Raw genomic sequence first — 25,370 nt, 5'->3', positions numbered from 1 at the left:
CTGAGGGCAAAAGTGGCCACCCAATGACCCCTGGACTGTATGCAGGAGAACTGAGCTGTGCACAAAGAGAAGCCTCAGTAGTTTTGGCATAGATAGAATAAATTATGTTGAGCTCACATGCATTCTTATTACTCTATCGCCTTAATGTCTTGGAGTTCTGCTTTTTTGGAGGGATGAGGAATTTTTTTAGTGTACTTTGTTTGTCTTTCCCTTTGCTTAATCATAATCTTAGATATTATTTACAAATGGAAAGTATACCAGATTAACTTGGATTGTTGGTGCTATGGCTAGATTATGTCAGAACTGCATTTAAGCCAAGAAAAAAATTACCCCTAAAAATGCTGCGACTACACAGGGCAAATGCCCCAGCAAACATAAACTGCTCCTAACATGACAGTAGATGTCTGATCCTGAGGCAGATTTCCCTTGGATTTTTAGGGATTTTCTTCCTGCTTCCTTTGCCATTTTTGCAACTGTTCCCCTGGGAAAAATCCCAGAAGCCTCTGTCCCCATTAGGAGGAAATCTTTCACTTCCTTGCTTTGATTCTGAATACTTAATGCTCTTGGTTAATTCCCCTGACCTATAACCAGTCTTGGCTTCTATGCGTACACATTAAATCCTGATCTAGATGATAAACTTTTATGAAACACATTTAGAAATAAATATAATTAGCTAAACACACTCAGTCAGTCATGAGATCTCACAGTAGTGTGTGAATGTTGCAAATTACACTGATTCCTAAGCAGTGGTAGCTATAGCTATAATATTTTTTTCCCCAAAAATATAGGAGTCCACACAGGGAAGCTGATTTAACTAATTTGAGTGGTGTTTTCTTTTGCCTGAAGTGCACTAAACCAGTGATTACCCCACTTTGAGCTACATGTGCAATAGGAGAGCTCTTAATGTCCTTTTTCTCGCCCCTGCTCTCTCTTCTCTACCATGTTGTTGTCTTCTCAGTTAAGTCCACAGCTGCCTACACGTGAAACCACATCTGGGGAATGACCCAGTTAAAAATACAGTATTTAGGCACCACTTCTTGGCAGTGGTGATGAGATGGGGGATGCTGACTGCTCTTTTACCCATGTTAATTGGGTATCCAGGCTAATTTCAGTTAAAGCAGAAAAAGTGCTCAGGGCTCTGGGACCTCGTTCCAGAGTAGTTGAAGTTTAAGGGCTCTTCTGCCAGGACAACTGCCAATTGTAAAGATTAGAATTTCATGCCCATGGCATTTCTCAGTTTAATGAAACATCAGCCTTTTTTCTACTTTTCCCTCATCTTTTCCAATAAAGCCCTATTTCTTGACACAAAAGCTAGCTCAATTAAAAATGTGATGAAAGTGCTCTAAAGGCACAGCTTGAAATTCAGCTTTGCAACTTAGAGAATTATTTTACATTTGATTTTTCTTTTAATGCATTAATTTATACACTACAACATGGTAGCAGATCAAAGGTCTAATAAAACCTAATTGCAGTTAATATACCTGGCTCTCTATGTGTCATACTGAACTTGCACTAAAAAAGAAATGTAACAGTCTGGATTGAAGACATGGGAAGTCCTTCCAGATTTACCTGCAGGACAACCTTGAGCTGATGCTTCAGCCACTGGTGTCAGGCAGGAAACAGAGCTCCATGGAGACTCAGTTGCTGCAATATGGAAGATCTGTGATGACTTCGCATTCTAAATTTTTTTGTGAAAAACTGTGCTTCCAGCACTTGTAGCTCTGAATAGTTTTTCTCAAATAAAAACCAAAACCATGATTTCCCCTGAGTTCAGACCCCTGCAAAGGGGGTGGTGCTGTCACAGTTGTCACTGTTTCTTGTGACGAAGAACAGACAACGCTCTTCTGACTTACAGAAGAGCTGGCTGAGGACGAGAATCAGTGCCCATCTGTGTCCTGTTCCCTCTCTTGAGTATGAAGGAAGGCTGGACAAGCTGGGTTTAACTTATTCCTGGAAATACTCAGTAGTGGGGAATCCTCCATGTCCATTTCATTGGACAACCCATGCAGATATAACATAGAACTAAGTATTTGTGGGGTTTAACAATTTATTTGTTTTTAATTGGTATCTTTTCTTGTTGATTTATAAATCTGATACCTGACTTACCAGACCATATAGTAAAGGAGGTCAGCCCCAAATTGGCCAAACCAGAGCCCTGGATGATTACTTCCAGAGTGTGGCATTAGGTGAAGTTTCCAGAGGATCTGCTACATTGCTGCAGTTGTGAGGGATGAAGGCAAGGGAAGGCAAGAGGATGAAAAAGACATCACTGGAGAAAATAGCAGGGTGATGAGGAGATACCATATCCAGATCTGACCTTTTCTCTTGCCCTAACATTTCCTTCACAGTATCCCTTCCAGACAGTATGCAAACTGTCTTTATTATGTTTGATGTCCTGTTATGGAACATGAAGATTCCAGCAGGAATCTACATTTTGGCAAGACCTTCAGGGCTTATAGGAGAGTAAAAAACGTTTGAAAAGCAGTACAGGGGTCATCATGTACAAGGTTTTTGTGCGTTATGAATACAGCTAAACAATAAATCACACAAATGCATGGGTTGTTGCATGATTAATAGGGTAAAGCTCTAGGAAAATGTGGCACAGAACAGAAGCCGAGTGTCAGGGGTATCCTGGTTGTTCATTTCTAGTGATTGGCTCCTGCCCAAGGAGAACTATTGCTTTGAATTTTACAGACATTGAAATAAGCTAATTAAAAAGGTCATATTGAATGAAGATCCCACAGGAAAAGATGCTATAATTTTCTGTATTTTCTTATGTTGCTTGTAGAAGTGACCTTGTCAGTGGGTATGTGCTTATGTTGCTTCCTTACAGGGAAAAAATACAATTTTTTTCTTCAGTAGTGGTAGCCCAAAGTTTCTCTGTTTTATATTTTTCTGCAATACATTTTGCAAGAGAAATCAGTGTGGCTGGACTTCTCAAAGGGTGAGTGAGGTTTGTCCAGGACAGGTTTGTCCCTAACCAAGGCAGAATACAGTGCAGCAGCGCGCTGGAATTCATCAGCCCTTAGCAGCACACAGCACAAAGAGATCAAGCAACAGAACAGCCTGACTGAGGGGACTTTTCTTCCTCTTCACACCAATGCAAACACCCTGAGATAAATGTGTTTCAGAAGAGAGAAGGGCTAACTAAGGCTTGCTAAGCACCAGCCCCTGATTCCCTTCCAAGGCCCTAGGACAGAGCAGGCTGTTCCCAGATTGCCTCAGGAAAGGGTCGAAAGCCTCTTCTAGGACACCTTCTGCTTCTTGGGTTCCTGCTCAGGACATGAGAGACTTCTGTTCATGCGGAGAAGAAACTATCTTTTAAACTTTCCCATGAAAACTGTGGTGATGACTGATGTCGAAGACTGTTGGAAAACCTCAGAAATCTTCCCACTTCTCAGGAATTTGTGGACCAAGGGGTGTGATCTCAGTCACATTATAAATTGTTTTAACAATCACAGTGCTCTTTGATACCCTCTGTAGTCTCAAGCAGATTCTTTTATATGTTTTGTCACTGTACTTCTCAGAAGGTGATTTGTAAATCTGTTCAGTGGTGAGGGAAACGAATTAAAAGCCTTTTATTGTAATCAGAATTTAATATGGTCTAGCAAAATTGCTTAGTTTACCTGAGATATGCTATCATTTTCATTTAGTCTCTCACATAATTTCAACAGCATTGTCTTGAAATAATTACTGAAGAAGACAAGCTCTCATCTGTGTAAAGCACAGCAGCATAAACTCATTTACTGCAAATTAAAACAGATGGAAAATTGCTGTTGCTTTTAATATGGCTGGACAAAAAATAAGATTGCAAATCTGTTAAAAGAAAATGCAAAACTGAGGCTTACAATCTTTCCTAAACAAAGTATTTATAGCACCCCAGTAAAAATAAGTGAATTTATTCATACTAAGGAATTAGAAACTTTAAAAGAAACACCTCTCTATAAAAAAAACATTTGGATGCCTGTAGACAGCCCCAGGGGAAAAAATAATTGAACAAAGATTTCATTAGAATCACTCAGAGAAAAGACACAAATATTGAAACAACAAATAAAGAAGGTTCATTCTAGAAGCACACCTATATATCACTATGTGGATGTGAATCATCCCACTAAAACTAAGAAGGCTGCTTGTCTACAAATAAAAACCAGTGTCTGCACTGGTTTGTAGAACTGAGAGTATACATTCTAACACAGAGTGACCTGCCATGGCCTGGGCTCTATGGATGCCCTTAAGCTCAAGACCAGCCTGGCTGGGGAAACAGAGATATTTCTTCATGCACACAAATTTTTTCCTCCTAGGTCTGTTAGTACATAACAGATGTATCAGAATCCCAACACAGTTTTAACAACAGAAAGTACAGGTTCTGCACATGTCCTGGGCCCTCAGCATCGTGCTCTGCCTGCACATCTTCCAGCACTTGCACAAATGTAGATTTGAAGGGGAGTAAAAATTGAAGGCACGCTATCTGCATGAGATGTATTTCATTTAAAGCAAGAGTTAGAGGTATTCTCCTTATTACCAGAATTACCTTAGCTGTTCTACTTGGTTTATATGATCCTTCACTCAAAAAAAGAAAAATGTATTCTTCCTCTTCCCATTCAGGAGGGATTGGCTAAATGAGGGACAACATGAAGAACTCTACATTAAGTGTTTTGACGGAACAAATACATGGCTTTGGTGTCATAGTGTTTTTTAGAGGGCCCCTGTGGATCACCCATCCCACTCCAAGGCCAGACTATGATCAGTGCTGGAGCAGGTCAATGTGGATTTAGTCTGGTCAAGGCTTGGAAACCTCCAGGGATAGGGTTTCCTCCAGCCCTCAAAGCAACCTGTATCCAGGCTACTCTATGCTCCAGGTGGGCATTTTGTCTCCTAATGGCCAAGCTGAACACTCATCTTGCTGCCATTGCCCCCTCTTGCACCTTCTGTCATCACTGGGAAGAGTTTGGTTCTGATGTCATTGTAGCTCTTGATCATGAAATCATAGGCTGCTGCTCAACTGCCTTTGACCTCCTCTTCATCAGATGCTCAGATGCATGCTCAGATGCATGCTCAGATGCTCCTCTTCATCAGATGCATCAAGCTCAGCTCTTCAGCCTCTCCTCAGTGCTCCTGTGCACTAGAGCCTTGACAGCCTTTCACTCTGGCTCCCTCCAGTTTCTTAACATCTTTCATGAGGTGGGTGGCCAAAATTGTCCCGGTTTCCAAATCCTACTTGACTTCACCCTATGAAATAATAACATGAGAAATGATCTCAAATGATTTTGAAGCTGACTTTGTCTCATGATGTAACACTGAAGGTGACTGTAGCTGATGATGCTGCTTTCAGAGAGCTGGCTTCAACTTGAAGCAGCCAGGAAGAAAGAAAGGCCTGAGAGAGACAAGAATGTGAAATGAAGAAACAGATTAAGCCAAAAATGTCACTCCAGGGAGTAGTGGAAATACTGGAAAGAAGACAGAGGACAAAAACAAAGCTGAAAAAGAAGACCAAGGGAGCAGTATAGGAAATTACACCGTAACACTTTTGTTACACTGTGATCCAGACAAATGTACATTAATATGATCTACTTAGCAAATGGGGATAGGTCAAGTTTGAAATCATTTAAGCTAAGAAGTTTCATTCTCCAGAGAGGGAAAAGCCAATGGCAAAAACAGTCCTCCAAATAATTGTCTTGCTCTATATCATTGAGCATGCTGCTCAGGACCTTCATGATGACAGCCCTTGAAATACATCTTTCATTTATTTCAGTCCCTTTATAAGTCTGCAGGAGAATTACATTCCTGTTTTGGAGCGAAAGGTCCAAAATATCCTCTGTTAGGGATTTTGTCTTAGCTTTCTGTGCTGCTCACTTGTACCAGCATACCCAAACTTGCCTGCCAGCTGACTGAGGAATGACTTAATAAGGGGAATCAATCTGGGATTTGAATTGGCCCTCCTGGAAATGCTATTTGAAGTCTTCCAAAACAATGAACAAATTGTCCATACAAGGACTTCCTCTACAAATTACTTCATTGCATTGAGGGCAGTACACTACCCTTCCCACAACTCTGCAAACATCTGACTAACATCAACTTGCTCAAGAGAAAATGAATAAGCAGAACTTCACTTTACACAAGAAGAACCGTCACATTTTTGGACTTTTTCCTGGGTTCTGGAAAAACCAATCACATGACAAAACCAAAGGAGTGAACAGCCCTGACATCACAAGGGCTGTCAGTGTACTCCAGACTAGATAATGTTTACAGAAAGATGATGAGGACTAAATTTCTATCCTGTCAAAGCTGTGTATGGTAAATAAATGCTTTGGCATGCAGGATCAGAAAGGGCCTTCATCATGTTTGCACCTTGTTGCTGTGCATATTTCCCCAGAGTTTTTGTAGCACAGATGTAGCCCAAAGTTTTTGGAGGTAAGAGAGAATCAATTCCTCTCAGAAAATGCAGCCTGGAAATAGCTTTCTCTTTTTATAGAAGCCAGAGCATTGTTTATTGATTCTTGCAGCCCAGAATGGCTCTCCAACACTGCTATTTCCGTGGGATGTTGTGTTTGTGTGACCTGCCTTCAGCTGTTGTGCCGTGTTGCTATGTGCAAAGGCTGACAGCTGGTGTGTTTCGCTCCCAATTAGTGCCTGCCTTTCACTCCAGAGTGAAGTAATACCTAAACACACGGCCAGATTCCAGTTCTCTATGGAAATGCCCCCAAAACAAGTGAAAATACTACCAAAACACATGCTTTGTACCCATTTCCTGATCAGTCACACGATACTTCCTCTTTCTATATGGAGTTCCCCACACACTCCCACATAAGTTCCTTTTTTTTTTTTTTTTTTCCTTTCTTAGCAGTCTAAACATTTCATATTGTGAAAAGAATTCAGCATCTCAGCAGTTCCACATTTCTTGTAAGCTGGGCCCACAGCAGTGACACGATGCTGAGCCATGCTCTGGATGATGGCATATAGCCTGGAAGCCTGCATTTCTTCCTGTGGAGCCAATTCAGAGTAAAATGGGATTTTGAAATATATTTCACGATCTCCTGTGAAAAGGACGGTGTCTCACAAAACAGGACTTTTTACAAGTTGATAGCTGTAATATATTGATAAAATAGTTTTTAATCAGTTTAGCATTTTTAAATTGCTTAAAGAGCATTTTAATTGCCTCTTTGCTCCAAGCAAAGGTTCTCACGGTCCAGTACCTCATCTCCACTAATGGTTCATGTTAGATACCATTCAGAGATGTTTCACAGTCTTTGACAGTGCTAGAACATCAGTTGGTGACCTAAAACAATAGCTGCATTTTTTTTTCTAAGTAATCAGTAAAGCAAAAGAAACATGGAAATAAATGAAATAATATTCTCAAAATAAAGGCAAGTTAGTGGACGCCCAAGGCTTAGCTTCATTATATCTTTTTTGTGAATTTGAATCTTATAGCTGTGCTGCACAAGGTGATTCATTGATAGTTTTGCAAAAAAATAAATAATCCCTAAATTAACAGGGATTAGGACTTGAGAGACACTGTTAAAGGCACAAGATACTGAGAAATGCCCTGAGAAGTTTATGCCCTTTCCTGGCAGCCACAAATAGGCTTATACAACAAAGTGGGACCTGATGTATCAGTCTAATAATATTCTTCAATATTTAAAACCACCACATCTGAGAATAAAAATGCATATAAAGAGAAAACACTCATTACATTAATGAAATAATGTTGGTTCTCAGTTTCTAACCTTATAATAGACTTTCCTCCACTCTGAGAACAAAACACATCTTCTTCTTAAGCTGTTTTTAACAAATATGTTCACTAGTTCATTAGTCATTACTGTACATGCAAATATCTTTCAGTGAGCACAAATGCTTGAATAGGAGTCATTTTATATTATTCTATGATTCAACTCACACAGCCAAAGTGGCTTGGAAGTTCACTAGTTGTGGTTGCAGCATGTAAAGACAAACATACTTGAAATAATCAAGGCGAATGCTCTGGGGTTTCAGTACTTACAGACCTTTCATCAGTGTGACCTGAGACTACATAAAAGAGTTGAAAGTTCTGTGTATGCTGCTCAACAGAGTTAAACAATCTAGAATAAATATGTATTAAATTAAATGCACAATCATACCTATATACATGTATATGCACATAATACTAAATATGAGAAAACTGTGGTCTGTAAAAAGGACTTCACAATGCTATCTCCAGACAAAGCTGAGCATACTTTACTACTCTGTACTATCCATTTTGAAACAGATCTAGTGAAATTAAAATAGGATTAGGCAGATATAGAGTTACTAGTCAGCTGAACCTGGCATATGCAGATCACTGAGTCTTTCATACTTTCATATCTCCAACACCAGCACTAACACTTTTTCTTCCTTTCTGAGAAATGTCTTTCCTTTCTGTGGCCCGTGTCTGCCACTAAGCACTAAGGAACTCAAAACTGTGGATCAGGTAAAAAACAGAGTGCTACTTTCAAACCTCATCAAACCTGGGAGAAGACAGCATTTGACTTTGATCCCAAGTACAATAGTTGTGATTTAAACCACTCATTTGAGTCAGTCAGTCTGGGTCAGTCACCAAAGGAGCAAAACTGCTGTCTGGTTTTGCTTTGTAGGAGGTGGGCTATATGTCCAATGAGTTGAGCATGGGATTGAAAGTCACAAGCCTCACAAACTGTTTACTCTATTTCAAGCTCATCATATGACAGTGACCCAAGTCATCCAACTTCCCCATCTTCTCATTCTTTAAAATGTCGCTGCTAATATTTGCCTGTTTGAAGGTTTAAAGGGCTCAGGATAAAAGCATGCATAAGTGAAAATCTTTGCTGAGTGAAAGTCATGAATAACAGCACTGGTCAGAGAGTTCCCTATAACTATAGAGAAATCCACAACGCTATGCTTTGCAAGTGACTAAATGCTGCCATTGGCAGCTAAATTATGCTCAGCCTTTCTGCATTCAAGCTTTAAATTTGCCCTCAGTGGCTCATCTGTCTACACTAGTGCTGAACATCAAAGGCAGAAAGTCTTGTTTTCAACCTCCTATCTCATTGGACAGTACTTTGCTTAATCTCTTATGTCTTAATTTCTTCACCTGCCACTTTATCTGTTTTTCTAAAGAACTCCACTGTCAACAAAATACAACCTGCTTAGTAATGTTTCCTATATTGTAGCAAGCTAAGGCATGTTCACAAGTCAGAGTTCCAGGACTTAATTTTTCTGCTGCTCTAGTAAAAATATATAGAGATTGTTGTGTCTCTTTCTCATATACTTTCTTTTATAAAAAATCCCTAGAATAAAATTCTATAGTGTTATTAAGCTTGTCTTGTGTGAAAGATCAAGGCATTATATTCAGCTAGGCAGTGACCCTCATCTCATGTTCTAATCTCTATCTCATGTTCACTAATCTCTATACCCTCAGTGAGATGACCACCCTCAGTGGTCATCTCACTGAGGGTATAGAGATTAGTGTCACACTGAGAACTGAGTACCAGCCACACTGCATTCACCAGCAATCCAATAAGATAAACCTGCTCTTCCCCTTTCCTGCATGCAAGAATTTTCTGAAAAAAATTTCATATGATAAAGTTCTGATGGGAGCACTACAGAAGTATCACAACTGCTTGGAGCAAGGCACACTTGCAAATCTGTATTCCTTTTTTTAAAAAAAAGTTTAAAATAACACTGCAGTGAAGGCATGTAAGATCAATAACACCATGCCTTGCCCACTAAGTGGGCTGGGACATGTCTGCCTCCAGCTTCAGCTGTGCCAGCTGAAGAGGCTGTGCCAGCCCAGCTGCTCATCACCTGGCTGACTAATGCAAGTCAGTGGGAGCTCCCACATGGAGATCTGCCAGCTGATCCAAGGGTTGGTAACACCCACCATGTGGGTGCTGATGAGCAGATGCAGATGCATGGGGGTGCAGATGCCTTTGCTGAAGGCTGGAAAGGTCATATATATACTCACAGCCTGTGGTCCACTGCATGACTGTGCATGGGTGGGTCTCTGTGCTTGTCAAACCTCCTGATTCTTATTCTTGCACTGGATGAAAATTTGGAGATAGTTAAATATGAGTTAAGAGGAAGAGACAAGAAATGTCAGAGGAAAGGTTGTTGGACATGATATACATAGCAGCAAATGCAAGAGTTGTTACACAGACAGCCAGGTTATACATTCCAGCATCTTCTCTTGGTCTTGAAGCCTAGTAAATCTATGGACCAAACACCTGAGCTTTTCTTTGCAGAGTCACACAAAGCAATTACAAAAAACTAAAGGCAATTTCTAGCAAAGTAAATAAAACTCGTATCAAAGGTTTCCAATTTACTTTGGTAAAGGTGTTAAAAAAATGGGCTAACTGGAACACTACAAAGAGATTCATGGTGCAGTGAATAACTGAACGGGTTTGAAAATGGCATCGCGAAATGAAAAGAGAAAGTAATGCTGGGAATGTTTGTGGCTTTTTCCTTCTGTGTCTGCCTATGAAACAGCTGTGGGATTTCTTTGTCTTACTGTAATATTCTTTGTGATGATCATGTGCTGTGGGAAAAGCACTTTCCTGGCATTTCCAACATGTTGGATTGTGGCAGGCCATGCTACCAGTTGCCAGTTCTCACTGAGGGTATAGAGATTAGTGTCACACTGAGAACTGAGTACCAGCCACACTGCATTCACACTGCATTCATAATCAATATGATTATACTTCCTTCCTCCCCCACAAATCTAGATTCAGGTCCTTCCTGGAACAACAGCCTTTTAGGTGCCAGTGCTCCAAAGTCCCCCACTTTTCACTGTGATGGGTGGCTCCTGCTGGGAAGGGAACCAGGGCTATAGTAATATCAGATATCTCAGTGGAATTCCTCCAAGGTACAGCAAATGCCTCCACTGCCTGCTCTGGCTCTTGCCATCCAAAACTGTCTGTTTACAATGCATGTAAACCTTACAAATAAGGTTGGCACATAGGGAATATATATTGCTGTACAGTAATCTTAATTCAGATACTAGCATGGGAGAAAGTTAGCTCTGCATTTAATTTTTGGTGCTGCCCCAGATCTCCCTCAGATGAGACACATTGTCTACCCTGTGGTTCAATTCCCACCTTTGTAAAATAGAACTAATATTTTCACATCTCTCTGAGATTATATCAGGCACAGTGCAAGGCAAGATAATGTCAATTAATTTCAAGAAAACTGGTATGTCTAGTATATCCACTCAACACACAACCACACAGGGCTGCTAGCTGGAAGACATGTATAATCCAACCTTGAGGAGTACTATGGAGAGTTATAACAATGTTACCAGTATTCTTTCAGGTCCATAACTAGACTGGACTAAGGTTGGGAATCTCTGGCTCTGGCTAACATATATGGTGTTTACACTTGCCACAGGACTTCTTCTTTTATGTAAATATATATAGGCCAGGAATAAAATGACCAGCTCTCTCAGCATACATTGACAAAATTACTTTCTAAAGTGATTCCACATCTTTTACATGTAAAACTTCAGAAATAAGAAAAAAAAAAACCCCATCCATAATTCAAATCAGCCTCTACTTATCTGTGGGTTTCAAGACCAAACTCATTCAAATAAACAGCAGACACTGCCTTATTCAGGCCACAGATGCAGAGCTGCCTTCAGGGTGCTTATCTGTCTTATCTGTCTCCTCTGACCAAGGAGGGTACATTTGGTGACTATATGTGCCTAACTTGAGTATCAAAACCTAAGGGAAGTAAATATATTGTGAATGAATATATAAATATTTTTACTCCATTTTGGACCAGTTACCTAGGGCAAAATTAACACTTCTTCCCTTACTCTCTACCTTAGACTAATTTGTCTACATTCAGAAATGCTGTAACAACCCTACATTTATCTGGGTTCTGCAAGAGACCCAATATCTTCTAAAATTATAAATCACTAAGCACAAATCACTATAGATAACCCCCTATTCATCATGCATATTTTGCACCTTCTGCCCAGGACACCTTTTAACACTTCTTGAAAGAAAATGTCCTACAAATAATAAGGAATATCGAAACTCAGCGTGATGGCAAGAGACATGATGGTATCACCAAGAGGAAAAGCATTGACACCTGGCAGTGTGTGTCTTCCTTTATCAGACCTCTGTTTTCACATTGCCAAAAATCAAACTTGTTTTGAGTTAAGACCCAACTGAACAACTCTCTGTCAAAAACTCCTCTCTTTGACAAATTCTCTCACTATTTACATCATTTAGTACCTTATCTCCAGTGTTGCTGGAGGACTTACAGGCTTAAAAAGATCTTTTCTTTCAAGATAATGAACTGATGATGATGACAATCATGATCATGGGGGTTTTGTACACACATAAAGGACATTGAGATATCATGATAGCCAACACCTAGTGGAACACTAGATGAAGAGATAAGAGAAAAAGAGATGACCCCACAGCTAGGTTAGTTCAACTGACATTTGTATTTCAGCACATCTATTTCATGCAAGACGTGCAAGGAAACTTGTTCAGATTATGCCCTTGTCAGAAAATGCATAAATGCCCTTCTGCTATTATCCTGTAAAAACTAGTTTTGGAAGAAAACGTCTGAGTGCAGGAGTCAGCTGACAGTGTAGGCTTACACTGTTCATTCTGGAGCTCCTCACATAAGGCTGCCTTGTGACCAAAGGAAACCAGCAGACTGAACTCATAGCATCACTAAGAATGTTCATTTTTCTCATGACTTGTTTTTCATCACTTTTCCATCATATGTTTTCACCTCCTTTTCCATATTGCACTATTCAGTTCTGCTAAGACTAGATCCTGTGCAGTCACAGCACATGAAATTTCATAATATCAATAATGAATTCAAGTATCTGTCATCCAGTGCAGTTTTATGAGGACTCTAAGCTAGACAGACTACACAATACTGCAAAGACTTTTACTAACCTTGGGGTGGCACACTCCCAGGAAGACACGCTCAGGGGAAGGTATACAAACACGGTTTTCCTGCAGTCATCCCTCTCTGACTGCTACAGGCTGAAATACCTGCAACATTTACTCATAAAGTCACAGCGACAACAACTGTGTTAGACTCTAATCCATGTGCTGGGACTAAAATGGAGCTCAGGGCACTGTTTATCAGCTGTTTTAACTAGAGGTCAGTTCATCTAAAGAATACTGTAATTTTCCACTGGTTTCTACAAGCATGGGAATTACTTTTTTTTCACAGCACAGCCCTGCATCACTCTGTGATCCTGTGAGCATAATCCCTTGGCACTAAAGCCTCTTACTGACAATGCAGTAAACCTGCTCTGTAAGCATCAGAAAAGGGAAATAAAAGATGTTCAAATTTGTATTTCACAAAATATGACACTGAAATCAATTAGATGTTTCCAGATCAATAGGGGCTTCAGTCAATAAACCTCCTGTCAACACAATGTCTAGAAGACCTGTTGACAGCATTTGAAAGCTCCTGATTTAAAATCTCTGTTGGGGTTGTTATTAAAGCTGTTACTCAGTTACTTTATCTGTTCGCAGACACCATTTATGGGGTCAGCATGAAGGTCTCAACTGAAAGTTTTGGCTGTTGCACATAAAACTTAATTACAAGGTCAGAGACTTTTGCTCAGTATTTACAGGAGGAAAATAAAAGCTTCTGAAATTTTGCTTCAGAGGACAGATGCTGTTAAGGAGTGCCATTGTCTTCTATAGTTGGGGACCGTGTCATTCCTGCAGTTCAAACTGAACTGAACTTCATCTTCATTTAATTAACCCAAAGCCAAATACTGCTGAAAATATTTGCAGAATTTGAAGAACTTTCCTTCCAGAGTCAGCCAAGTAATTCTAGGAACCTGCTGTATCCTAAGGTCTTGATTCAGTAAGATAAGTAAGCAGGAATTCATTTATTCAGCATTGAATTCATTGCCAAACTGAAGTTCAGAAGTTATCAGAGAATTGAATTCCTGAAGGATTGAGGCACTGAGTTCCAAATCAGACAATGAGGACCAGTACAGAATCAGAAAGGAGCTCACAGGTTCATGAAGGCTGCTGAAGCCTCTGACCTTCCTGAAGGGCAAGAGGGAGAAGTTTCTGTGTGCCCTGAGAGCAGTGTCAGGCAGGACTAACACCTGCCTGCCCAGCACAGAGGAATAAGCCCTCCAAACAGCAGTTGAGCTGTACAAATTTACACAGCTCAACTGCTGCTGAATGTGCTTTGAAGTGCTTTGAGCAATACAGGCCCACGCTAGTGATGAGCTGCTGCTTGTTCTTTAAGATAAATCAATTCACATCCCTCCTGGCTTTACTTCAGGTATGTCCCAATCTCTGAGTCAGCAGGACCCTGGGGTGACCCATACCAGCATGTTTGTGTCTGCTCTGCCCTCTGCCTAAGTGTTCCATGCTTCCAGCAGAGTCTGTGTCTTTCTGCATCTCTCGCAGCCTGGATGCGGGGCTGTTTTGAACGCTGTCATGGTGAAGAGCTTGATGAGCAAGTGTTTACCTAGCGCTACTTTTGCATGGAATACATGTACTTGGCAGAGCCAAATGCTTCACATTAGGTTACAAATCAAATCAGTTCTTTTCCTTCTTGCCAGTGAGCAGCAGTTCCTGGAGTTTTCTGGTACAAATAAAACAGTGTCATGCCACTCAGATGTGCAGTGTAAGATTGTCAGAAGGTGAGGATGTGTCCAAAGTCCATGCAGGTCAGTCGGGGTTACTGGGTTAGCCGGTCACTTATCATTATCTAATATTGCAATATGACATGAGAAGGAAAAAACAGGCAACTATTCAGGGATATGCTTCAACCCATCCCTGGCTTACAGGGATTTGTGGTACGGGAACATTTCAGGTCAGACATGCTGCCTGTGTAGTTAAATCTTGGGTGTTTTTTTCCTACTGATTTGTCCACCCATTCTTTAACACATCCACTCTTTTGGAGTTGTGTACATCCTGGGCCAAAGAGTTTTATAAACTTTTAGTATTCTGTTTTTGGAGTCTCCCTTTCCCTTTTATTTTCAGCATCTACCCTCTTCCTTATTATTATTCATTTTGCTTTGAAAAACTCTTAATTTATAATTTCAGGACAGTTTGTCAATTTTTTAGGCTGAGATAACAAGTAACATGAGTGTGGAACATCACTGTGATTCTTTGATTGTTTTCCTGTATTTACTTTTTAGCTGTACAGCCCTAAGCCATTGTCTATACAAATTTTTGATGTGATTTATTGAGATATTCTGAGGCTCTCATGTGCAAGACTTGGCATCTGAGAAATGGGATCTTTGATTACTTGTTCCTTTCTTGCACTCTCTCCTGCCTTTTAACTCTTGAGGCTTGCTGCCGTCATTGTAAGGAAGTTTAAAAATGCAACTTTAGGACACCCCGGGATTTGGAGAACCCAGTTATGAACTGCTTAAAACGCTACATTAACTAAAAAAATAATAATAATTCGTCCCTTGGGTGGCATTCCTCCCTTCCACGTTAAGAACATCGCGCTACGAGGCACGGCGGGCACGGGGAGGGGGCGAGGGCCGTGCCGGGTGCGGGGGCCGGCAGGTGGGTGCCGCACGGAGGGACAGCACAGCGGCTTCCCGCGGCGGGGCGCGGCCGGGGTGCGCGGCGCCGGCGCGGGCGGTGGCGGGCGGCGGGGAGCGGTGCCGCACGGGCGGACGGGGGGCGCCGCCGGGGCGCTGCCGGCGGAAGGCGCAGGGTGCCAGGTCGGAGCGGGGCGCCGGTCCCGCCCCGGCATTATCCGGCCGCCGGGGAAGCCCGGCCGGGAGCCGCAGCCCCGAGACCCCGCGGGCAGCAGCGGCAGCAGCCCCCGCCCCGCCGCTGCCCGTGCCGGACGGGACGGGAGGGGAGGGGGCGCGGGAGCCGCGCCGTGGGTGCGCGGCCGCTCGCACCGCGCCCTGGCCGGGGAGCGTGGGCAGCGCCAGCTTCCGTGGGGCAGGGCCGGCCGTGGCCGGCAGGTCAGGGAGGGCCGGAGCGGCCCCCCCGCCCCGCTCCGCCCGTGCGTGTGTTTGTGTGCGCGCTGATTACAGTAATTTTGAGGGTGATGTTGCAACGGGGCAGAGTGTGCGGGGCGGCCCGTGCTGAACTTTATAACGCGCCCGCATGTCAGCCGCCCTCGATAGCGCGTCCATAAAGGGGTCAGCGGGAGCGCCGGCCGGCCTCGCCGCCCTCGCCGCCTCCCTCCTGCCTGCGGGCCGCCCGGCCAGGAAGGGGAGTTATTCGGGATTGCAGCAGCGGCCGGGAGCGGGAGCCCAGGCACAGCCTCCGCGCCGCCGCGCCGCGCCCGGGGTCCCGACAGGCAGCAAGATGAGGGGCAAAGAGGAGAAGTCGTCCCTGAAAGGTGGGTTCACCGCTCCGCCCTGGCAGGAGAACTGTTCTCCACGGGGAAAAGAACCTTCTCCCAGCAGCGGGGTCCCCGCGCAGCGATGCATCGGGGGATACAGGCGGGTGCGTGCGGGGGGCAGCCGAGGCAGCGCTTGGCACGAACAGAGGCCAGGTGACTTGGCGAGAGCAGCGGAATCCTTGCAAAGAGACCGACGCACAGCGGGGGCGAGGGCACTGGTGTCGCCGGCTGGAGCGGGGGCGCTTGCGGGCGGCGTGGGGGGCCGCGGCTGAGCCGGCAGGACGGCAGTGGGTGTCAGCCTCTGGCAAGCTGTGCAGAACTGCGGGCGGGTTGTGCCCGAGACTGGGAGCCGCTTGCCTCTGTGCACAGCCGGCAGCAACGTGCCGGGGGTCATCGCCTTGTAGCCTGGAGATGCCAGCAGGGATAGGGGCAGGGGACGGGGACTCTGGTGACCCTCCCAACTGTGGATCTCGAGTGGTTTTTAACAGCAGTACTCTGAAAACAGCATGAAGATACAGAGACAACTGTCTGCTTCCCTTTCAATCTATCAAGCGGGATTTTTTGAGGATAGTTTTAAATCCCAAACTTTATTGTGGAATTTGTTTTTCTTTTTTTAAAATTTTTTGTTCTCCACTTACATTAATGACAGTGGCAATCTCTGTGTGCAACAGAGTAAGGAAAGCCACAAGTGAGAGAATTTAGAGCCCGTCAGCTGCAGTCCACATTTCCTTGCTTCTCCCGTCGCCGCTTCCTTCCCTGGCGCCGGCTCCCTTCCACTTCCCCGAACCGGGACGGCGGGGCCGGCCAAGAGCCCCTTGCTCCGGGAAGGCCACCAGAGGCGCGGAGCCGGCAATCCTCCCTCTTTGCTTTTTCCCTATAACACCATTGTAGCGCTTTTGAAAGCAACTCGCAGGGCTCTGTCTCTCTCTTCTCTGGGTCATCCATGTTGCCGTTCAAGGTGAGCAGCTGCCTGTGACGGCTGCCGTGCTGCGCTGCTTGCCCGCTCTCTCTCCCCTCCGAGGCGCAGGCTGCAGGCAGCTGCCAAGGGATGCCACCCAGCGGCCGGCATTGGTTCTGGGGGGAGGCAGCAGCAGCGGGTACCGAGGGAAAAAATAAAGAGTAAAAAGACCGACTCCGGGTGGGGGGAGGACGGGGGCAGGTTGCAGCTGGAGCGGCTGGCCGCAACCCAGCGCCCTTCGTTCAGACAGAGAGGCGAAACACGCGCATGAATAACACCCCGTCGGGTGGAAACTTCCAGCCGCCTGCAGGGCGCAGGAGCTCGGCTCCCCCCGACCCGTGCCAGGGCTGGGACGGGGATGCGCCCCGGCGGGGGAGCCTGGCGGCAGGCCGTGGTCCTTGCCGCGACCCCCGGGAGGAGGGCTCCGGCTGCATCCTTTCACCTTGGGCGCCGTGCATGCACCAGCGCTCCTGGTGTGCCCCCGGCGCGCCCTTGGGGAAACGACTGAGCCATTAAATCCCGGGTACACGGTGTTCCCAAATGACCGTGTACAGTAAAAACAAAATCTGCAGAGCGGGGCTGTTTCCCTTTCTCCCCCCCTCCCCCGTTATTGCACTTGTCCAGCCCTTGGTAATCTCCCCAGCTTTTCTAGAAGTAGATTTCTGCTCTCTTCCCAAGTTCAGGGAACGGATTTTTTTTCCCCTGTTGTTTCCCTTCTTGGCATTAATTTTTTTTTTTCCTTTTCCTTTTAGTTATGTCCCAGCCAGGATCAGGGCAGTGCACAGAAGGGACATTTGTTTGTTTTATTGAAAACCGGGCAGGAAATTTTGTTCTTCTGAGTCACTGCGGCTCCTTCAGGGAGACGTCAGCGTCCCTTATCGCCGCTCAGCCGGTGCGGCGGGACCGGGAGCGGACGCAGACTGCGGGCTGGTGGGGGGACACCCATGCTTTCGGGAAGAGGTGGTCGTCCTAAAAACACAGCCAGATTTCAACTTTATATAACCGTAAAATAAGTAGGGCCGGATAACAAAAGGGGGGGAGTGGGAGAGAAAAAGTCAGGGTTACGGGAGTTTGCTGTCAAGGGAAAAAAAAAGGATTTGACTCGTTTGCCTGTGGATGCTCGGCATCCTGAGGCAAGGTCCTGCGGGGGTACTGTGTGGGGGCTCCCCTGAGGGCAGCGCCCAAGGTAGGGCGGTGGTGAGGCAGCGACGATTGCCTTCCCCTCCCACCCTCGACATCCCCCGAGGCAGCCACTGGCCGTCCCCCACAGGACGTCGGGGGCGCGCTATCGTCGCCGCCCCGCCCCGGTCCCGCCCAGCGCCGCCGCCACTTAAACGCCGCCGGGTGCTTCGCCAAGTCAGTGCGGTGCTGGGAGCTGGTGGTACTGTGCTCTTGCTGTGTATCCCGCTCTCGCTTCAAAATGACCGTGAAAGCAGCTGAGGCGTCTGGTCCTACCTTGACTTACTCGAAGATGAGAGGGATGGTGGCCATCCTCATCGGTGAGCGGCGTGCGGACTTCTTCGAAGAGACTCAAGGGGCTGTGATTTTCTGTCACGGTGGCTTAACGATTTTGTTTCTCCTTTCCTTTTACTCTATAGCTTTCATGAAGCAGAGAAGAATGGGACTAAACGATTTCATTCAGAAGATAGCCACCAACTCCTATGCATGCAAGCAGTAAGTGTCAGAAATCTTGTGGGGAGGGGATTTCAGTCACAAATATCCCTAGATATTGCGAGGTCTAGTTTAAAAATAATGTTTGCTTACCGCAATTCCTGCGGCATTACTGTTACGGAAGAATTTATTTGTCTTGTTGAGGTATTAGTCACTTCGCAACCATCCCCGTGAGCTGGGTTTGGAACAAATAAGTCAGAGATTTCTAGGGACCCGTCCCTATTTTGTGCCGTACTTAGTGTGTATGTAAATTTCTTTGTATGATGGAACTTACTGTCGCTAGAAAAATTTTACTCTTTAAATCGAATGGGTTGTTTTGGTTGCCTTCTGTAGTAGACTCAACCAAAACTCTTTCGCGATACGTGCTTGCCCTCTGGTGGAAAGATCTGCCTGTGCTGGTCCCGGTAATTCCTGATCATGTGTGCTCTTGTCCTTGCAGCCCTGAAGTTCAGTCTATCTTGAAAATCTCTCAGCCTCAAGAGCCTGAACTTATGAATGCTAATCCTTCTCCTCCGGTAAGTAGATTTTACTCAGTGTGACGTTTTTAGAACATCAATTCGGCCACTAATAGAAGTGTAGCGAAATTAGCATCATGAGTATTGCATTAGTGCAATCTCATAGCACACTAATGTAAACAAGGAGGAATAGTTGGGTTAGACACAAACTTTGTTTCAAACATAAAAATGTTTAAGAAGAGTTATGAGTTGTTATTTCATTATGGAATGTGTCGAGGACTTCAACATGCACTTTTGAGTAAGCTATGGTTGTTAGACTCTTCTTAGGCAGTGCCTGTTAGTTAAAGATATCTGTTAGAGATCAAGTTTTAGTGGTAATAAGAGTGTTAATCTTTATTTTCAAGGTCACTTTATTTATATTTTTAGAAATGATAAATTGTTTGGACTCTCACTGCTGAGCTGTTTTAAGGAACGTGGTTTCTGTTTTTTTTTTTTAGCCCAGTCCTTCACAGCAGATCAATCTCGGCCCATCATCCAACCCACATGCCAAACCATCAGACTTTCATTTCTTAAAAGTGATTGGAAAAGGCAGTTTTGGGAAGGTAAGCATAACTTTTATTTTCATTCTAATTTATTTATTCTTGAGCTCTTCTGTGAAATACCGACGAGTGGGGTTTGTACTGCTATTGGTGAATGGTGATCGCTCAAACCAAACCTGAGCACATCCAGTGCAGGAGCAGGGACTCTGCATTTGAATGAGTCAGAAGAGCCAGGGAACTCAGTCCTCTAATGCTGTGAAGAATAGATGTACTTGGCTTTTGGAAGAGAAAGAAGCTAGATGTAGTATCTTTGGGCTAGATAGTTCTGCCAGAATGGTTAACAGTGTCAGGCATTTCCAGCAAAGGGCTTGCACATTCAACCAGAGGGATGTGGCAGTGCTCAGAAGCTAATGTAAAGGCTTATTGCTGGCTGTGTTTACAAGTTGTTCCATATTTCAGTATTACTCAGGTCTGCGATTTTATGCACTTTCAGGTCCTCCTTGCACGGCATAAGGCAGAAGAGCAGTTCTATGCTGTTAAAGTCCTGCAGAAAAAGGCAATCCTGAAGAAGAAGGAGGTAAGCTGCTCTTCTCAATGCCATTGCAATGTCCATCAAAAACATTTTTACTGCTACCGCTAAGCAAGTGTACTAAATGTTAATGGGTTTCTGATGTTTTCAGGAGAAGCACATTATGTCAGAACGTAATGTCTTGCTGAAAAATGTGAAACACCCCTTCCTGGTCGGGCTTCATTTCTCCTTCCAGACTGCAGACAAATTGTATTTTGTCCTGGATTACATCAATGGTGGAGAGGTAAGCAGTAAGAAAATTATTAGTATTTCCTATCATGTGCATGGTTGTAGGGTAGACATTTTCACCCTTCCTTTTAAATACAAAAAAAGTTGCAAGGGGAAAAGTCATGGGGGAGAAGTTACTAGATTCAATGTTTCTGCCTGCCAACTTTTGAACTACCAAAGGATCCTTAGGCCATTTCCTGCTATTGTTCTCCTGTGCTATATATGTTGAGTCTAATTAAGTGCATTGTTAACAGGCTTTGGCGCCGTTTACACAACTTTGTTCTCTCTGTCTCCTGTAGTTGTTCTACCATCTCCAGAGGGAGCGTTGCTTCCTGGAGCCGAGAGCCCGATTTTATGCTGCTGAAATTGCCAGTGCACTGGGCTATCTGCACTCCCTGAACATCGTTTATCGGTGAGCAGCCTTGTTCAATTTGTTGTACAGAAAAAAAAACATGTGCTTTGTTTAAATAAGCATTGAAAAGTTCAGCTCCATAGGAGCTTGGAATTGCTTTTAATATTTTGTGGTGGCTTAATGAAACAGCTGCACCTAAAATATTCTCGCTGCACCTCCTCTAACATTTATCTCTTTCATCTCTTCCTGCAGAGACTTGAAGCCAGAGAACATCCTGCTTGATTCACAGGGGCACATTGTCTTGACTGACTTTGGACTCTGCAAAGAAAACATAGAGCACAACGGCACAACCTCCACCTTCTGTGGCACACCAGAGGTACGGCCAGCCCTCAGCCCCCACTCCCACTCTCAGCACGACAGCAAGAGCTGTTCTTAGCAGTGAAAACTGACTTGTCCCAGGTGTATGTAAGGCTGGTTACATGAGCAGGGGGCATTATGGGCCTTCTAATAATAGGGCTGCCAGTGAAGACATGTAGGATGCATGGAGCTTGCTGAGCACGAGAGAGCAGCTCTTAAGCCATCTGCTTGTCTGTAAAAATACTGTAGCTTTCCTTTAGCTTAGATGTTGCTGGGATTCAGTAAGCTGCTTTCATTCATGAATGGGGAGGCGTTCTTGGTTAAGATCCCTATGGCTCACATGGCTCTTTCCCTTCTCTTACACAGTATCTTGCTCCTGAAGTTCTCCATAAGCAGCCCTATGACCGGACTGTGGACTGGTGGTGCCTTGGAGCAGTCCTGTACGAGATGCTTTATGGCTTGGTAAGCAGCAAATCCTTCATGACAGATCAAACTAGCTTACTCAACCTTTTCCCACAAGAAACCCCATGCCTGCTCGTCAGCCTCATTAACTCCTCCTTTTCTGATTCCCGCAGCCGCCCTTCTACAGCCGGAACACCGCAGAAATGTACGACAATATCTTGAACAAACCCTTGCAGCTGAAGCCAAATATCACTAACTCAGCTAGACATCTCCTGGAAGGCCTCTTGCAGAAGGACAGGACAAAGAGACTCGGTGCCAAGGAGGACTTTGTAAGTGAGAACTGGCCAGCGCCCTCATGCAGTGTTGGGAGGATGACTGGGCCATACTGTTTACATTAGCTTGGTTCTGAATTAATCTATTTTTCTCTCTCTTAACAGATGGAGATTAAGAATCACATCTTCTTCTCCCCAATTAACTGGGATGATCTCATTAATAAGAAGATTACACCCCCTTTTAACCCAAATGTGGTACGTATCACTTCTAATTATAGAGTGCATGGAGAGTGTTTTTACCCCTTGTCTTTGTGGGGTGCCCAGGAGCCAGGGGCAAGTGGCCAGATGGGTGTGTTTGGGGAATGGAACTTTCCTTCCCCTGTATCGGTGTCCAAACACAGTAAAAAACACGTGGTAATTGACTTTTTGGTGATGATCCATCTAAATTTGGCTGGTTTTTTTTGTTGTCTCACATGCTTCATTTGCATGGGAATTTTAAAATAATGCCCAGCCTCCCCATTTTACCAAAGGAGAAGTTAAGGTGTAGGGAGCAAGTAGCTTACCTATGGCAGAATTAAAATTGGCTTGTCAGATACTAACACGTGAAGTGAAAGATCAGGTTGTGGAGGTTGCTCTCCATAATTTTCTGAGCATTTTATAACTTCCTTTAATAACTAGGAGACCAAAGTCCTGCACTGCAAACTGCTGTGTGGCAGAGTGGCATGTTTGCATTTAGCTTCTGTTGCATGAGCTTAGTGGGAGTGCAGCCATACTAAGTTGAATCATCTTGTTTTAGGTGAGTCAGTGTGCTACAGTATACAAAAAAGGTTAAAGTAAACTGTTAAAGGCTGCTAAATAGGAGGCCTGAGGTGATAACATTGAGTCTCTGTACCAGGGTGCTTGTCTCCATAGTGAATTGAATTGTGCACTCACAGAATCTTAAGGTCTAAATTCGTTTTCTGTCCTTTCCACAGAGCGGCCCCAGTGACCTGCGGCACTTTGATCCGGAGTTTACAGATGAGCCAGTCCCTAACTCCATTGGCCAGTCCCCAGACAGCATCCTCATCACTGCCAGCGTCAAAGAAGCCGCTGAGGCTTTTTTGGGCTTCTCATATGCCCCACCCGTGGACTCTTTCTTGTGAACGTTTTTATTTTATTCTTTTTTAATAATAATAACTATTATTTTTATTTTTTGTTTGGCCTTCTGGTGGAACTGCCAGTTGACCAGTCACCTTGAAAGAGAATTTGCACATTTCCACCATGGCAGCTTTGCAGCCTTAATTTCAACTACACTGTTTGCTGGAAGCTTTTTTGAAGAGCACATCACTCTCTAAATGAGCTTTACAGGCTTTTCATTTCCATTTGTTCTTCCCCCAAAGTGGTGCTGTCTCCTTGGGAAAGAAAAAATAAAATGACTGCTGCCATAGACTGCTACAGCAGATCGTAGGAGTAAGAACAAGCTGTTTTGTAATCGTGCTTGAAAAGCCTTGCCTGGAGATCTATCTGAAGGTGATAAGGATTTTATGAAATGTGCCTTTTTTCTGATGAGATCTTGTGAGCTCCAAAGCTTTCCCTGTTGCAGAGTGTGTTTCTCAGTTCATTTATGTGGGTTTACTATGTGAACAAATGGTATGCGTGTGGTCTGCGTACTACAGATGGACTTAGTTTAAAGCATCAGTGTGACACTTGCAGGATACCACAATGTGGGGCATTGTTTGTTTCTTCCATATTTGGAAGATAAATTAAGTGTAATTTTGAAATTTCTTTTGTAAATCTATACTGTCAACTAAAATTATTGAAATGGGCTCACAATTACTTGTATCCAAATGCTTGAAGAAAGCATTGCTGCTATGAAAAAAGATTTCTATTTTTAGAAAGGGTTTTTATGGACCAAAATGCCCCAGCTGTGCAGTCGGTCAAAGATGTTGGTTTCTTTTTTTTAATTTTTTTCTTCTTTAGTTTAAAAGATACCATCTGTAAAACGGGCATTATTTATGGTCTTGGGATTTGAGGGATTTTCATTCCTGATTGTATGTATTGTAAAAAAGATCTGTACATTCAGTTGTAACTCTAGATGTATATTTAAACTTACAGACTTACTTGTAATGTATACCATCATTGTAATGTAATATAATTAACATGGTTATATGTATCATATTTTTTTGTGACCAGACCCATAGGTTTGCAGTAAAATCCTGAAAAATACTTCCATGAACTTTGTCTTATTTTAAAACAATTTAAAATAAGTCCAAGCTGCCCATCAGCTAAGATAATTTTGTTTAGGTGTGTGATGGTTATTCCATCAGACTGCACCCATAGAAGTCTTGCCATGGATAAAACTTGGCAAAGTACGCGGATATGACTTGGTCTTCCAACTATGGGTGTTGGGAGTAGTTGTGTAGCATGGGTGTTCTTTGAGGTACAAATGCTCCCATTCCCCCAAAATCAGTTTCTCTGCCTCAAGCAAAGTGAAGGTGCTGCTCTCTGGTGTGGGCAAGGCACAGCTACACTTGAATGATGTCCTTAGGTAACCAAGACATGAGATGTTTTAACACAGCATTGCAGACATACACTACAAACAGACTATCATGGTACTTTGGAAACAGCTCCTGTTGGGGAGTCCATCTTGGAGCTTCTAATCTTGCTGCTGTGATGTGAGGCAGTGCACTGTACCCTGAGTTTACCAGTATTTCAACTCCAATAGATACTCAGGAGTTGGATTTCACTCACTGTTCATATGCTTGCAGCTGGGGTAAAACTGACTGTTTACCTAAAACTGTTAGTTTTTTATTACTGAGTACTGCTACCAGATGGCCTGCAAGAGGGACTTCTGGCCAAGAAGCAAGATCACCTACTTGCTTCTTGGGTGATCCTGTTCAGTTTCCTTTGTGTGATGATGGATGGCTTTTTTTCTCTGGGGAACTGAGCCTCTGCACCTTCTTTACAGTTCCCGTTATCCACTGGGTATTTCAGTTGTTGGTCTTAGCAATTCTGAGAATCCAGAGGAACAGTTGCTGAGAAAAGTTGGACAGTCGAATGTTGCTCAGGCTGCTGTGATAACAGCAGTCTAAGCAATTCGCTAATAGGGCTGGTATTTCTATTCATTACATTTCTGAGATAAAAGCCTGCAGTAATTTTCCAGCTTTTATTATCCATTCGATGTAGGAACAGAAAAATGTGTATGGCTTTAGCCATAAACTGTTTCTGGGAGACAACACTCAGGGCTGAAAATGCTAGTTCATAGCAGCCAAGAAACCTTT

General features: G+C 43.8%; 1 protein-coding gene across 3 annotated transcripts in view; it reads left to right on the top strand.

Moving 5' to 3' along the window:
- The window catches only part of SGK1 (serum/glucocorticoid regulated kinase 1), a 70,724-nt gene extending 46,350 nt beyond the window's left edge, over window positions 1–24,374 (top strand). Inside the window, exons 1-12 of one of the 3 annotated variants that reach the window (XM_064708103.1) lie at window positions 15,982–16,305; window positions 18,865–18,940; window positions 19,377–19,452; window positions 19,890–19,994; window positions 20,425–20,508; window positions 20,612–20,743; window positions 21,027–21,139; window positions 21,332–21,455; window positions 21,803–21,898; window positions 22,012–22,167; window positions 22,276–22,365; window positions 23,085–24,320. In XM_064708103.1, the coding sequence (XP_064564173.1) occupies window positions 16,068–16,305; window positions 18,865–18,940; window positions 19,377–19,452; window positions 19,890–19,994; window positions 20,425–20,508; window positions 20,612–20,743; window positions 21,027–21,139; window positions 21,332–21,455; window positions 21,803–21,898; window positions 22,012–22,167; window positions 22,276–22,365; window positions 23,085–23,252 (1,458 nt within the window). In that variant the 5' untranslated portion in view covers window positions 15,982–16,067 and the 3' untranslated portion in view covers window positions 23,253–24,320. Of the gene's footprint in view, window positions 1–15,981; window positions 16,306–18,608; window positions 18,766–18,864; window positions 18,941–19,376; window positions 19,453–19,889; window positions 19,995–20,424; window positions 20,509–20,611; window positions 20,744–21,026; window positions 21,140–21,331; window positions 21,456–21,802; window positions 21,899–22,011; window positions 22,168–22,275; window positions 22,366–23,084 lie in introns of those variants that run through there. The other 2 variants (XM_064708104.1, XM_064708102.1) reach the window with 2 other exon arrangements.
- The last annotated feature ends 996 nt before the right edge of the window (window positions 24,375–25,370 follow it).

Source organism: Zonotrichia leucophrys, chromosome 3 (assembly GCF_028769735.1).
Source record: "Zonotrichia leucophrys gambelii isolate GWCS_2022_RI chromosome 3, RI_Zleu_2.0, whole genome shotgun sequence".
Lineage (NCBI taxonomy): Eukaryota > Metazoa > Chordata > Aves > Passeriformes > Passerellidae > Zonotrichia > Zonotrichia leucophrys.
The sequence above is the reverse complement of the archived record's forward strand: the minus strand, read 5'-3'. Positions and strand labels throughout refer to the sequence as shown.